This window comes from Nothoprocta perdicaria, unplaced genomic scaffold (genome assembly GCF_003342845.1).
Source record: "Nothoprocta perdicaria isolate Ctin4 unplaced genomic scaffold, notPer1 scaffold_18, whole genome shotgun sequence".
Taxonomy (NCBI): domain Eukaryota; kingdom Metazoa; phylum Chordata; class Aves; order Tinamiformes; family Tinamidae; genus Nothoprocta; species Nothoprocta perdicaria.
In genome coordinates, this window is record NW_020454982.1 from 3,303,459 (window position 1) to 3,317,901 (window position 14,443).

At 38.7% G+C, this 14,443-nt stretch overlaps 1 protein-coding gene across 1 annotated transcript; it reads left to right on the plus strand.

The window, feature by feature from the left end:
* The first annotated feature begins 855 nt into the window (after nt 1-855).
* CLEC3A (C-type lectin domain family 3 member A) lies at nt 856-6,601 on the plus strand. Its single transcript, XM_026036569.1, has 3 exons — nt 856-970; nt 2,894-2,974; nt 6,141-6,601. The coding sequence occupies exons 1-3, from the start codon at nt 856-858 to the stop codon at nt 6,530-6,532; spliced, it is 588 nt and encodes a 195-aa protein (XP_025892354.1). The 3' UTR covers nt 6,533-6,601.
* Nucleotides 6,602-14,443: the final 7,842 nt, after the last annotated feature.

The window sequence follows — 14,443 nt, forward strand, 5'->3', positions numbered from 1 at the left end:
AGAGAGCTCTCCAGAGTTCCGAGACATGGTCCTGTTTTGAGCGTCTTGTGCTTCCCTGAGAGCAGCATCGTTCCTCCGACCGTCGGGGTCAGGACTCTGTGGAGGAAGCAACCTTCAGTCTCTCTAACGAGACTCTGCTGATAGTATGTACCATACTTAGTCAAAAATACTACTACTAAATGAAAACTGCTATCTACTAAGAACTATTAACTCCTTACAGATTAATAAATGACTCAACACATGTATCTATAAGATACATATGCTCCACGCGCATGCACATGTGAGTGTGAATTTTTAGAAACTCAAAGCATGTATTTAATGGCCTGCTGCCATTGAACTCAGGGATGATATTCCTTTTGTTTCATTGTAAATAAAATCATTGCCATTGCTTACATTTAACTAGCTTGGAAGAGATCCATTCTGGAGGAAACCACCAGTGCAAAATCCTGTGGGTGCCCTGCTTCAATATTGCCATTGCACAGAACATTTTGAGCATCCGTCTGCTTGTCCAATCCTTTCAGCCTCAGAGATAAAACATTACCTTTGAAGAAATGGCTTTCATTAATGGCAGTCAGGGCTCTGCTCAGTGCTGGTATTTCCTCCACAAAAGCAACCTGTCTCAGCTGAACTCGGCAAGGAAATAAGAATTTCAGATGAGACGTGAGAACAAGGGGCTACCTTATGCTGAGCCAGTTAAGTATTAAACACATTTCGTAAGCAAGGAGTACAGCCAACCCTATCACTACACTTTTATAAAACTGACCTCAGTCAGTTCCTACCGAGGTGTGTCTGTGTGACTTGCTCTCATAGCCACTAAAGAGTAGTTCTTGAAGTTTCTTTTTCTTTGAAAGAGACATGGCACAAACGGGATTTAGGATTTTTCTCCTCATATGCATCCTACTGCTGGATCAGACTACCAGCCAGGCTTCAAAGTTGAAAGCCAGGAAGCACAGCAAACGTAGAGTGAAAGGTACTGGGCATTAACTGGGAGGAGGGAGAGACTCTTATGGACTTTATGGAGCTTACTGTGTATTTAAATAATATCGCATGAATCAGAAACTAATATGATACAAATGCTTATTAACATAGGAAAGTTATTTCTGTCCTTAAAATATTTTTATGAGGGTTGGCTAAGCCAAGAATAATGTGACAAAATGAGTTATATAAATAGAGCTTGCATATATCTGGCTCTGTAATGCTTCTTCAACTTTGTTGACATAATTTAGGACTCACAGGTATAGCTTAGAGAGGATTCTGGCCAATGATTCTAAGTTATTTAGTATATACTTACTAAGACCAGCAAAATGGAAATTCAAGTACACATGGTGGAAAAGAACAGAATAAAACATTAACTCTTCATGGATTATTGTTCAGATTATTGTATTATTTGCCAGTTTTAATAGAATATCTGCCTAATAGTTGTGTAATATAATTTTACCTGGGTGAGAAGCACGCTGAAATGTCAAGTCAAACTAATTAAAAAGAATTAGAAAAAGATAAAGAATAAATTCCCCAGGCAAAGCTCACAGAGAAAAAATATATATAAAAAAGTGAATGATGTTTGGAAGCATCTGTGCACTTAATTTAAAAGCTTATTTCTAACAAAAAGAGTAGGATGGAGTAGGATGCTGCCAAATATTTAAACTCCTTGTCAATGAAAAAATGCAGCTTTGATACAACCATTTTACAAGATGATTTTGCTACTCCAGAGCTATACAGTTGTATATATGTATTTCTTCTTTCGAATCTCTCTAGCTTGAATCTCTTTTAGCTTGGTATCCTAAGTACATCCTTATATATTTGTGGTATTCACATATTTGTCTGTCAATCTTTCACTAATGACACTCAAGTTATCCAAGATTTTCTGAAATTTAGGATGTGGGTAGAGAAATGAGAACTGCATTTGTGTCCCATTATGAAAAATGTTATACCATAAGCTCACCTATTTTGTTTCTTACTTTGATTTCCTATCTGCCCAGACTGACAGTTAAAGCTCCAGATTAACTATCCAAACCCTACTGCAACTGGATGATTAGATGATGCAACATGGATCTACAGGAACTTTGTTGCTGTTGTTATTGCTTCGTTAGTTCAATTATTTGTGAAAGATTTGTGCTTGTTACTGTGGCTCCTGGAAGGTCTGATTACTGTTGCAATCAACCTGCATTCTTGTGCAATGGAAACATGCCTGGTAGTTGTTTGATGGTAGTGGGTTACTACAATTATTAAGAAAAAGAAATTTAGGAGGACATGAAAGGACTTCATATGTGCAAATGAGGACATTTATTGGTCCTCCATTTTGTTGGTGCTATTTTTGTCAGAAAACAGCGACTCAGGTGGATCTGAGTGACTCAAGTGGAGGTCTTGGGCGAGCCTTGCAGGCCCCTCCATGCTGGAGGAGCGGGGCAGCCTCCTCCAGCACCTCCCTTCAGTGCGGAGCTCAGCAAGCTTCTCTGTCCCTCCGCGCCTCGAAACCACAGCATGTGTGTGTGGAACTTGTATGCTCCCCAAATCAACATTTCTTTGAATATTCAAAACTTCCATCCTGCATTTATCAGGTTTTCTGGAAAAACAGGGAGAAAGCATGTCTTTCACCTTTGTTGTTTAAATCTCATCTTCAGTTGGACCGTATCACAGTAGGTGTTTGAAAAATATGGTTTCTTGATGCTGCTAATTGCTATTTAGTAAGCCAGTATACAATTTACAGCAAAATTTGACTATTTACTTTTGAATCTGTGCATTGTTGGTGCCGAAATTAATACTTTCATTGAGGAAAATGCTTTATTTTGGAACGTATCTCAACAATGCAGAAAATTATGATATTTTGAAAAAGCTTTGACATAAAAAGTTTCATTCTGCTTACCTACTCATCACTGTGTGTACTTTATTTAAGAAAAGGATGACCTAAGGACCCAGATTGATAAGCTGTGGCGAGAGGTAAACGCTCTGAAAGAAATGCAGGCGCTTCAGACAGGTAAATCAGCTTACACCGAATCACCGCCTTCCCTCTCTCCCACTCCTCACTTTCCCCCATCTCTTTGATGGGGACTTGTGGCTCCGAGAGATACATATCCCTAAGAACATGGCATGCCAAGACTGTAATGAGGAGAAACGTGCTGAAGGAAGCATGCAAGTGAAATCATGTGGGATGCATTTGGATGATCTAGTGGTATACAAGTGATTGGTATACAACTTTTGATTCTTCTCTGGAGCAAGAACTACTTTTGACTTCTCAATGCACAGCCCTACGCTGTGATTCTCATGCATTTTAGGTTTAATTAGACAAAAGGTTACATGAGGAATGTTGGCTTTCTGAGTACAGAGAATTAACATGTAAGTCCCCAGCTTGGATATAAACATGGGCTAACCACGTAGACAAAACATTTATGAAGGAGGCTGAGAATACCTGGAAAAGACAGGCTAAAATAGGATGTATAATTTGATACACCTAAAAATAAATGTTGCCATAAAACTTTAAAGTAGCACTCACTGTGATTTAAGAAATACCATGAATAAATATGCAGAGTCCTTTAAGTATTTAAATACCCAGACTGGATTTTTGGAAGCAAAATAAAAAGATTAAATATACATGCACCTACCATGAAGCTCTGTTTTTACACAGCTGTCAACACAAAACATGGCAATTAAACACATACAAGAAGGCATTCCAAAGGAAATGACATCATTCACATTAAACAGAACATATTTTGCTTACGGATGGTAATATCTTGGTTATCCTGTTTTATGTGTTCAGTTACATAGAGCTTTTTGAGCTACAGAAAATATTTATCTTTTAAATTAAAAAGTCATACTTAAGAAATTTCTTATAAGAGGAAGCCTGTGCTAGACAAGAGGCTTTTGTTTAAAAGTAGTTCTTGTACCATTTCCAGGGGGAGCTTGAGAGTAATCATGCAGTGGCTTAGAAATGAAACCAAAGCCTGGGGAATTTCTATCCTCAAAACTTATTTTGAGCTATAGTCTAAATCCAGAACCTATACTGTTCAGCTGGATTGCAAATTTTGTAAAAGACAGCCAGCATCCTCTAGCTCTGACTACTTGCATTTATTAATGGCCTCATGAAACTTCAAGAAGTAACCATTTTTTTAAAGTCACTTTGAAACATATATATTATAATCTGATTTGTTTTGTCTGAATTCCCATGTCTTCTTTCTATATATGGTGAAATATTATTGTGAAATGTATGTATTCTGCCACTTAGCAATATGCACTTTTCCCTAAAACAAAACAAATCACAAATCTCATCAATACTGCAACAGCACTGAGGAAGATAAAGTCTTTCGGATCTACCCTACGAATATAAAATCTGTTAAAGGGCTTGAAATTCAGCAAATATGTTCATTACTTTTCTTTGGCTTTTGCCAACTTTAGCAACTGCAAAGTATGAAAAGGATAAGCCCCATAATAAAATGATAATCTTCACAATGTAGCTGAAGAACACAATGTATATACATGTATACATATATGGAAATACTACAGAACTGAAACATAACGAGTATGATCCACAGTGCATTTCCATATCCTGTTGATCAAATTACTATTTTTTTTATGAGAACAGATGACAGGAATTAGAAACTAGATTACAGAAACATCAGGACACAAGATGTCTATATTGTTTCACAACATACTTGTTATATAAGTAGAAGATGAACTTCAGCAATAAATGAAACAGGCTGGAAGCAGTAAGACCCAGGATTCTAAATATAGGTGTTAGAATAGAGTCTATTTCAGCCCTTTTCTACCTTCATGAATTCAGAAGGAACACTCCTTCAAGGAGTGATCTCTTCTTGCTTGTATTTTTCTAAAGATTTTTCTAGTATTAGAGGTGCTGGAAAGCAAAGCTGAAAGATTCATTCCTACCCGTGTACCCATACAGCCTGACAGAGGCGATTCCAACTGCACAGCAGACACCAATGTTACATTCTAGTCCATTTGTACTTTACACCAAAACTTCCCTGATATGTTCCAGCAGATAAAACTAAGCACAGGGAAAGGACTTGGAAAGGGACATGCTGGTGTACCTGTGGTTACCACATGTGGTTGTAAAACTAAAAGCAAACAGATTTATAAATGCAAATGTTTAGATTATTTGGTTCAGACTGTCACGCAAGATCAGTAATGAGTGTACTCTTGCTTTTTTAAAAGTGTTTACTTAAGTTACTTTACCTCATTTGAACATGGATTTGGAAGGGAAATATTTTGCTCAAAATTCTAGAAATGAAGAAATAAAGATGTAAATAGATGTAAATGCACACTCTTCTGCAGATGGCAATATATGTTTATCAATTGTCAAGACATAAAACTGCATTATGAATTTCTTAACACTATTTTTCTAGTGAGCAGGATACATTTAAAATAATATTTTCATGTGTCCTGTCCTTCACTTGTCTGCAAGGAGATAGCAAAAGCTAATGCATAACACTTTGGCACTTAAGTATCATAAATATGGAAAGACCTTTACATCTATCTCCTTACTATAAAGCCAAATAAGATTTCCTGATGACTAACATCTGCCAAAAGTACAAACATCCATTCTTCATCCACTCCATTGGTTGTAAGAGGCAGATGAAGTAAGGTACATGTGTGAAAGCAGAGGTATTTACAAAAAGAAGTCGTAAGATATACTGACAGCAGATCTGAGTTACTGAATGACAGAATAAAAATGGCAGAATAAGAAAATTCATCAGATACTTAAATTGCTGGAAGGAACCTGAGGCTTGAGATCATGCCTCAGGTTCACTAACCATAAACACAGGAAAGATTTTCCAAAGTACTTGGTGATGTTAAGCCCACAGCCACGTCTATCCTTTTTACGTGACTCTTCTGTGAAGCAGCCATAAGAACAAGGTGCTGGGCGCCCGGCCACCCTCCTACCCAAGGGTGCTTTGCAGAGTGTCCCAGAGGTGCTAACGCACCGGCTGTGCACAAGCTCCTGCACGAACAGCACGAGTGGCACCGCCTGTCTCCACCACCATATCCAGGACACCCGCTAGGGACAATATAAACAGAGCAATTCATTTGCCTGCTTAAACCTCAGCATATCTTTAGAAAATTACCTTTTTAGGAAATATTACTTAAAGGCAAAGCTTTTACTAAAAGTGCAAACTGTTATCTGTTCGCAGTGTGTCTTCGTGGGACCAAGGCCCATAAGAAGTGCTACCTTGTGTCTGAGGGCAGCAAACATTTTCATGAAGCCAACGAAGACTGCATAGCCAAGGGAGGGACACTGGCTATCCCAAGGAACAGCGATGAAACAAACGTTCTTCGAGACTATGGCAAGAAAAGCATGCCAGGAGTGTCTGAGTTTTGGTTGGGTGTCAATGACATGATAAATGAAGGGAAATTTGTTGACGTCAATGGCATGGTTCTACAGTACTTCAACTGGGATCGCTCCCAACCAAATGGGGGGAAGCGGGAGAACTGTGTCTTTTTTTCTCAGTCATCACAAGGCAAGTGGGTGGATGAAGTCTGCCGTACTGCCAAAAGATATATTTGTGAATTTCTGATCCCATAATTCCATATACAAACTATTATGACCATGTCCTGGGTCATAAACATGCAATTTTGTGTGTTGTCCTTTCCACTTAGACAGTGGTGAGTTAAAAATATCCATCTTCTGCATTGTACTCAGGCTTCCTTGAGACAGAAAGTTTCTTTATTAATTTATTTTCTATTCAGATGCTTAAAAGGTTATATTTAGTGTGTGCTCTCACCATGTACAGGAATATATATTATGTTTTGATCTATATTGCATCATAGTTCACCATATTCTCTCAGCCTGATGTTTGGGTTGCTGGAGTTTACCTTCTAGTTCTGTACTGTGTATCTCCTTGGTAGGATAGTGTTTGCTTGATCTCTGGGCTCTCGGGAATCTACTGGAAGTTTGCAGATTGCTGAACGATGGCAAGTGCCAACACAAGGCCTGGCGACCCTAGGACTCCTGGGGTTTCTAGGGTTTTAGTTCAGATCTTAAAATGACCTTCTGGGTTATGTGAGCTCCTGCAAAAAATGATCATCATCCTAGAGCTTAACAGGATGGATCTGTGACCAAAAATTTTACCTATGGTTTAAGAATGCAAAATAGGAATATCTGATGTAAAATTGTTAAAACACTGGAGTTAAAAAATGATACACCAAGGGAGGAACCAACAGCTTTAAAATATAAGTTAGTCTAAATGTGATCACTTCTAACTAGATTGTCTCAATATCAACTATACAATATTGAAAGCCGTCTGGAATGTTCCCACAGAAGAACCCACAGTGGGACTAAACCCTCCCTCTCCTGCACGGTACCCGCCGCGCGCAGCAAGAAGTGCAAAAGCCTCTCTGCCCAGCAGGGGCAGGAAGAGGCTGGGGAGCAGTGCCCTGCTGAGCCACAGCACGCGTGGACAGCGACGCAGGACCCCCTTTTGGGCACAGAATCATCACACATTCACCTCTTTGCAGCTGGCAGGCAGCACTCCCACGTGACGAGTTGAGGAGCAGGTCACACCATCATTTTTTTGCCCACCTGCAAATTTCCAATCCAATATGTGACATTGGAAAGTGAAGTAAAATGTGCTGTTATTTTTGTTGCTCTTAACTTTACAACACTGCTTTGCCTTCATGTTATAAATTGCATTTTCTTTCTTGTGTAATGGAATTCAGTTAACTAATTATATTTTAGCTCTTAATTTTTCTCTCTTTATTGTGCAGGGTATCTTTAAACTGTGCAATAAATTTGCAATTGCTGGTATTTAAGTGTAGTAGCATTTCTGACAGCTTGAGCATCCATGTGAGGACCATTCCTTCCTAGCGCTTCTTTTAAAGGCTACTAAGATTACTGTACTTCCATATTGTAAGGTAAAATTCAGACTCCAATTTGTCCAAGTGGTGTATGCAGTGCAACCATTCTATGTATTGTATTACGTGTTGCAATTCATACAATTTCCCAACACATTATGAATTTCTAAAATAGGTCTGATTCTGAATTCTCTTACCTATCTCCTGAGTTAACATAAAGGAGCAAAAAGAAGTCCCTAAACATATCCAACTTTCACTCAAAATCTACCAACTATTACTAAGATTGACACTCCTTTTGTCTACATTTTACCATAAGCAGACCCCTAAAGCTACAGTTCACCACAAATTCAAGAACCAAGTTCCGAGTATTTCTCATTTCTGCAATGGTTGCACAAAGATGCACACGAGTGATCCCTACTCCCAAGACCATGGATGCACACGGAACCAAAAGGAAATAAGAGCTGGGACACTTGCACATTATTCCAGAGATTTAAGAGGCGTCATAAAGGGTGGTACGTACTAAGTACAGCTTAGATATTCAGCTCTGCTGACAGCTGATACGTCATTTAGTCCCTTCCCATTTCCAAGAGAGTTAGCACAGCTCAGCCAGGAAGTGCCTGGGTGACAAGGAATTCTGTGACATGATTAGCATCTGACATGATTAGCAGCTTCTGGGTACATTACTGTAAGAGCAACAACAGAAAAAGCTCCAATACTCACACCTAGTGGTATAACAGAAGAATGCAGAATACAGTCAATTTTGTGTCATTTTATCATAATAAATATTGCTTTTAGTTCTTCTAACTGTTTGCTAAAGCAAAGGGTAAGACTTTCAGGTCTCACTCAGTCCACCTTCCTACCCACAGCAGAAAGACTTCATGCAAAAGTACTATTTTTTTTTGTTAAATTGATTATTAGAAAATTAATGATAGGGTCAGAATCAAATTCAGTGCTGCTATTATCAGTGTTCACCACTAACACTGTTCTCATAATAAATACAATCATATGTTGAAGTCCAGTCTTAACCAGCAGAACTTAGTCAATATAGTTACTCATATGATCACATAGCTGATTAGATAGGCTGCCCGGAGGACAGGTATATTCAGACCTAACCCAGCAGATCCTGCTACATTCACTATCATTTATTCTCATAAGCTCATGGAGAAGCAGCGTTCCCTTTGCAAGAACTGCAAGTTGCAACACTGCACGTGCAGTTCCGACGCTGCAGAGGCAGTTCTGACGCTGCAGAGGCAGTTCTGACGCTGCAGAGGCAGTTGTGACGGTGCAGAGGCAGTTCCGGCGCTGCAGACGCGTTTGCTACGTTGCACATGCAGTTGCGACGCTGCGGGCGCGGTTCTGACGCTGCAGAAACTGTTTCCAGGCTGCAGAGGCGGTTCGGGCGCCGCTGCCGCGCTCCGTGCGTGCGCGAGGCTCGGCGCGGCCCGGGGCAGCGGCAGGGCGGGCCCCGCGGGCCCCGCGCCCTGCGCGGCTCGCGGCCGGCGGGCGCTGTCCCCGTGGCGGTGCTGAAGGCGCCCGCGCGGCCCCGCCGAGGCGGCCGCTGCCGACCCCGCGCAGCAGCAGCACCGCTCCGCCACCGCCGCAGCCTCCCCCGCCACACACCCGAGCTTCCCCCTGCGGAAAAGCGCATATCGAATAAACTTTATTCTTTTGAATTACAAACATTGTTTGCAGATTTGGCCCAAGAAACATTTTCTGGGGTCAGCTGATGCTGTGCCAAGTGCTCAGCGGGTAAATGTTCTGTTTCATGTTTACTCCAGTGGCACACGTGGAGTCATTATGACTGTGTGCACTACACGATTAGCTCAGCCAATAACGAGTTATGGTCGCACTGCTCTATAAATCTAACATGCTGTTAAACTAATTACCATCTCACGTATCTCATGAAGCAAGCAGTCTGGGCTAGCTAAAGCCAAGTGCAAAATACTGAGATTAAAAGCATGCAACAAATTGTGGCTAGTATCTAATTAACCAGAGAATAATATGGTGAAATGCAAATGTGGACAGTCTATATGAATTTATTTTAGGAAGCCTGTCCAAACATGAAAAGTTCCTATTTCAGTGAATTTCACTGTTCCCCGCTGAAGACAGAGATATCTGTCCTTGTTCGAATAGGTATTGTATATTCACAATTTTAAGTGGCTAGAGAAATGCAAAGAGAATAAACTTTTGGTTTTCAATGCAAATGTATATATTTCACACATAAGACACAAAGATAAGTACCGCTAATGCAAAGATTCAGTGCAGTCTGTTGGCATAAATATGTAAGTGCAGTGAATGAGAAACAGCTTTCTCTGTTCCAAGCATGAATGTCAGAGGTTTGAAAATTATCTTCTGAGAAGTTTGCTCATGCCTACATTTATCCTGGATCTGGTATCATTGACATTATCAGTCCAGTTTTATTGAGTTAAAAATGTAAAAAGATTGTTTCTGATCTTTAACAGTGTCAGGTACCACAGAGTAAGGTTTTCAGTTAATAAATGATATGAGCTAAGCAAACAGATTTCTTTGCTTCTTTCATCCTATCTGATTAGGTGTCATATCTGAGTTTAAGCCACATCAGACCTAACTGACAAAACATATGCCAGAGCTCTGCAGTAAAAGAAGTTTAAGATAAAATACATCACCAGTAAGATTTTGAACTTTTGAGTACAAAAAAAAAAAATAAATAAATAAAAAGGAATTATAAAGGTATTTCAGCAATGCAAGTATCAAGTTACTTGTTCTTGAAATATATTTTTTGCTAGAGAACCTCTGAGCTGATAAATCGTTTTGATGGGTATGAATGTAAATTGTCCCACCAGCCTCAATGGCAGCATCTAGATCACGGGGTGGACAGCAGCTCAAGAGAAATGAAAGGTCCCCTGTCATTCACCCTCTAGGGAGCCACACTGCTGCTCCGGGATGGCTGTGATACCAATGAGATGCTTCGAGGAAGCTCAGGTCCATCCACTCTGCCCACCCCAGGGTCTGTTGCTGAAATAAAGCCTAGGAATTCTAGTAAGTAGCCTGGTTTATTCCAGGTCTATCACATAACATCACAAACTCCACACAAGCATAGCCTTGTGTGAAGAAAAAATGTATTACATATGAAATACCAGTGCAGTAAAAACAAAAATCAGAAGGAAAGGGTTGAATATACTCTTTTGGAAGGCAATTTCTTCTACCATAATTTGACATATTCTGGGTATATATTAAAGACAGACATTATCACGGTATCTTGTCCTTCATTTCATGTTTACTTCTCTCTGTTGAAGCTGTAAACTTAAGTGCTGTTTGCACTTCATTAGATTATAATGTGACCGACCTCATTAGAACAACACTGATTTACAATAGTTGGGGAATGAGGCCGCAGATTTGAAAGAATCATCACGATGATCTAATTTTATTTGTTTTTATTTGCTTTTTTTTTTGCTTTTATTTATTTATCTATCAAGTTAGTACATACATACAGCTTTCAAAATCGCTTACTGGTTACATGCTTTTACAATACTGTAAAATGTTGAATGACTAAAAAAATTTTAACACATCCTTGCAATTTTTACTTCACAGTATTATAACTGAGGTTTCCACATGTGCTTTCTAATACAACTCATCTATTTCAGGCAAAATAGAGGAATAAACATTGAGAAATGTATGCAGTATCATTATACATGTTACTTCCAACAAATTAATGTGGTCTTTGCTGATTATAACATAGTGTTTGCAGAGAATACTGCTTAATAAAAATCACTGTAACCATTTTGGATCATTACAAAAGTTAATTGAAAAGCAGTTGCTAAAAAGCCCTTTAAAATTCTACATTTCATTGAATCTGTTATGTAAACTTTGATACTAGTTCTATGACAAAATCTCAATGGAATGTATCCACTGATTTAAATGTGATTAAATTCTATCTGCTTCATCTCCTTGAATCTGTCCCATGACTATAAAATAGGAATATATATAGCTATTTCAATGTGATTTTACAAGGTGCTAAATTTTATTAATACCATTGAACTACTTCGAGATTTTTTGAAAGAATTGGCAAGCGTGTTTATGCTTGATAAGGAACCTTTCAAACTAGGTGTTACATTTCATTCACGCTTAGTTGTAACATATTCTTAATGAGTTTAACTGAGATAGGACTGCATTTTCATAGATGTTTTTGATGGTATACCCATGATGGAAAGAATAGTAACTATTTGATGCATTTTCCCTAGAAAATTCGCAATAGTTACATACAAAATATTCTTTCAAAATTAGTTTTCAGATGACTTTACAAGGAAGGACTTACCTTCAGACTGGATAAAAGTAACTATGGTAGTGGATGGATCCTGTGGAGAGCCCAGCTCAGGTCTCAGGATCAGCCCAGGTTTCGTAGAATTCTGTAACACATATAGAACAAATGCAGGTATTGAAATCAGAGACAGGTAACAAACAAAAGGAAAAAAAGGAAAGACAATGGCATCTTAAGGTTTATATAACTATGTGAACCTTCCTAAATCTTTGCTTGTCCAGCATGTTTTTTTTTTTGTCCCTGCAATATTTTTGCCCATATACAGCAATTACCTAGGATCCACTGGATCTCCCTGACATAACAGGGACATTAGGAGACTTAATGAAATCCTTACTCTCCAGAAGACAGTGTTTGCTGTCATTTTGATATCTTCAAATCCATATTTTTTCATTTTTTGAGACGTTCTACTAGATATTCTTAGAGTACTCAGATAGGTTTGCAGGGTATAAAAACTATACTGCGTGTGCGTGTGTGTTTATGTGTATGGAGGTACTCAGAAATGCCAATGACTGGACTCTTGTGCTACAATTGCATAAACACACTTTTAATGAGAATAAAGTAACTATTAATAACATGTTTCATAAGTAGCGTGTACCATACATCACTGTGTCCACATTCTTCTGTGAGATCAAGAAACAATAGACTTTAATTGGGTAAAAAGGGAAGTAGTCTGTTATCAAGTTCGCTCTTAGAAAAATCACACTTAATATTAGAAGGCAATAAATAATGTGAAAAATGGTCAGCAAAATGACCTTTAGATGAGAGGACTGAGATCAGCTTTCTATCACTGTCATATTTAACATTCCAGTTTTCAGAACATTAGTGAAGTATTTATAGCAGATGATGTCCATTTGAGTCATTTTTGGCCCAGAAATACAGAAATGTGTATTTGAAGATTTTTATTTTTCTGTTAACACATTTTGAGAGTTTCACTTTACCATCAAAACCAAAGTAAATGTGAAGAGTTTTGTGAGTTTGCCTGGAGGTATAAAATGCTGGATTCTGTTCAACTATGAAATAGAGGCTCCGGTACAGAACTTTCTCGTGCCAAGAAAAGCAACTGAAACATGAGTAATGAGGGTACATTGTTAACCATTACTCTTTAAAGATCTATTTTTCATTTTTAAAGGTTGCACAAGCACAGTCTATTTTTGGAAGTAACTTCTCCCTTGGTCCCTCTTCAAAACACAGACCACATTCTTATTCAGTAAGGAAAGGTGAGTACCTTAATTTAAACATCTAGTACAGTAAAAGACTTTGAAGGAACTCATGACCAGCTTTTCGACAGTACAATGTTCAGAATCAGGATCCAAGATTTAGCACTCAATACCTTAAGCCCTTTTGAAAAACCCTCTATGTGGTGCCAACATGAGAATTTGACCATTTTGATACTTTTTCTCCCGTACAGATGAATCATTTGGTGAAATGCCCTGTTTTCCATGTCATTAGGTAACATTTGAAATTAAAGCCAATGTATTCCATAATTTGCACTTCCATAAATGCCTTTGTTCTCATTAGATCATCTTAACACTAAGTTAGTAGACTAAGCAACTGTGACTGCCTGTGTGTTATTGAATTACAGAATGAGTGGGTATCAGGAATGTCAATGAAAGGGCTGCTAGCCTCTTAGTGAATCCAAATAGATTTTCAGGCAGAATGAAAACTGGCTGAAGGACCATAAACAGAAGATAATAGACTGCTGAGGAGAATTACCAAGTGAAATGCCTCAGGGGCATATATTAGGTCTCATGCTATTTAATTTATGTTATTTAGATGACAAAGCTGACTCTACAGGACACATTTTCAGTTCTACAAGATTGTAGACCATTTAACTTCAAACAAACAAACATGACTAATGACTTACATGGCTGTTCTACGAAAATAAGGTATTTGTCATTCGTCTGAGCTGCCGTGTTTCTCCCCAGCCTTTCTCACCTCCAGAGAGCCTTACAGAAAGAACCTGGGCTGTTGTGTCTAAACCTACTGCCTCGCTCCTGGCGGTCTACACATGCCCTGAAGTGTGATCAGCCTTTACTTTGTCGTAGGTGGCCTTACATAAAGGTTTGCATGACTTGTTGCAGAAGACCAAAGGCAATATGAATGAAAGGCAGCTGATATAGCTGGTTGCTTTCCCCTGCACTTACAGATATTTTAAAGGGCTCTGCAAGCATATGGATGTCTTGAACTGGTTGATAAAGGAGCTTTCAAACAAAGTTGTATAGGACACTTAAATTCAGTAACATGATTGTGTGTAACAGGCATTGAAGAAGCATTCTGACAATGCTACTATAAAAACAAACAAATAAAATAAATAAAAGAAAATAAATAAATGAAGCTATTACCATG

Bases quoted from the DNA above. Each gene is read 5' to 3' on its own strand.
- CLEC3A (XM_026036569.1), top strand. From the start codon at position 856: ATGGCACAAACGGGATTTAGGATTTTTCTCCTCATATGCATCCTACTG. The intron at 971-2,893 runs GTACTGGGCATT...ACTTTATTTAAG, and splicing joins CAGCAAACGTAGAGTGAAAG to AAAAGGATGACCTAAGGACC. The intron at 2,975-6,140 runs GTAAATCAGCTT...ATCTGTTCGCAG, and splicing joins AATGCAGGCGCTTCAGACAG to TGTGTCTTCGTGGGACCAAG.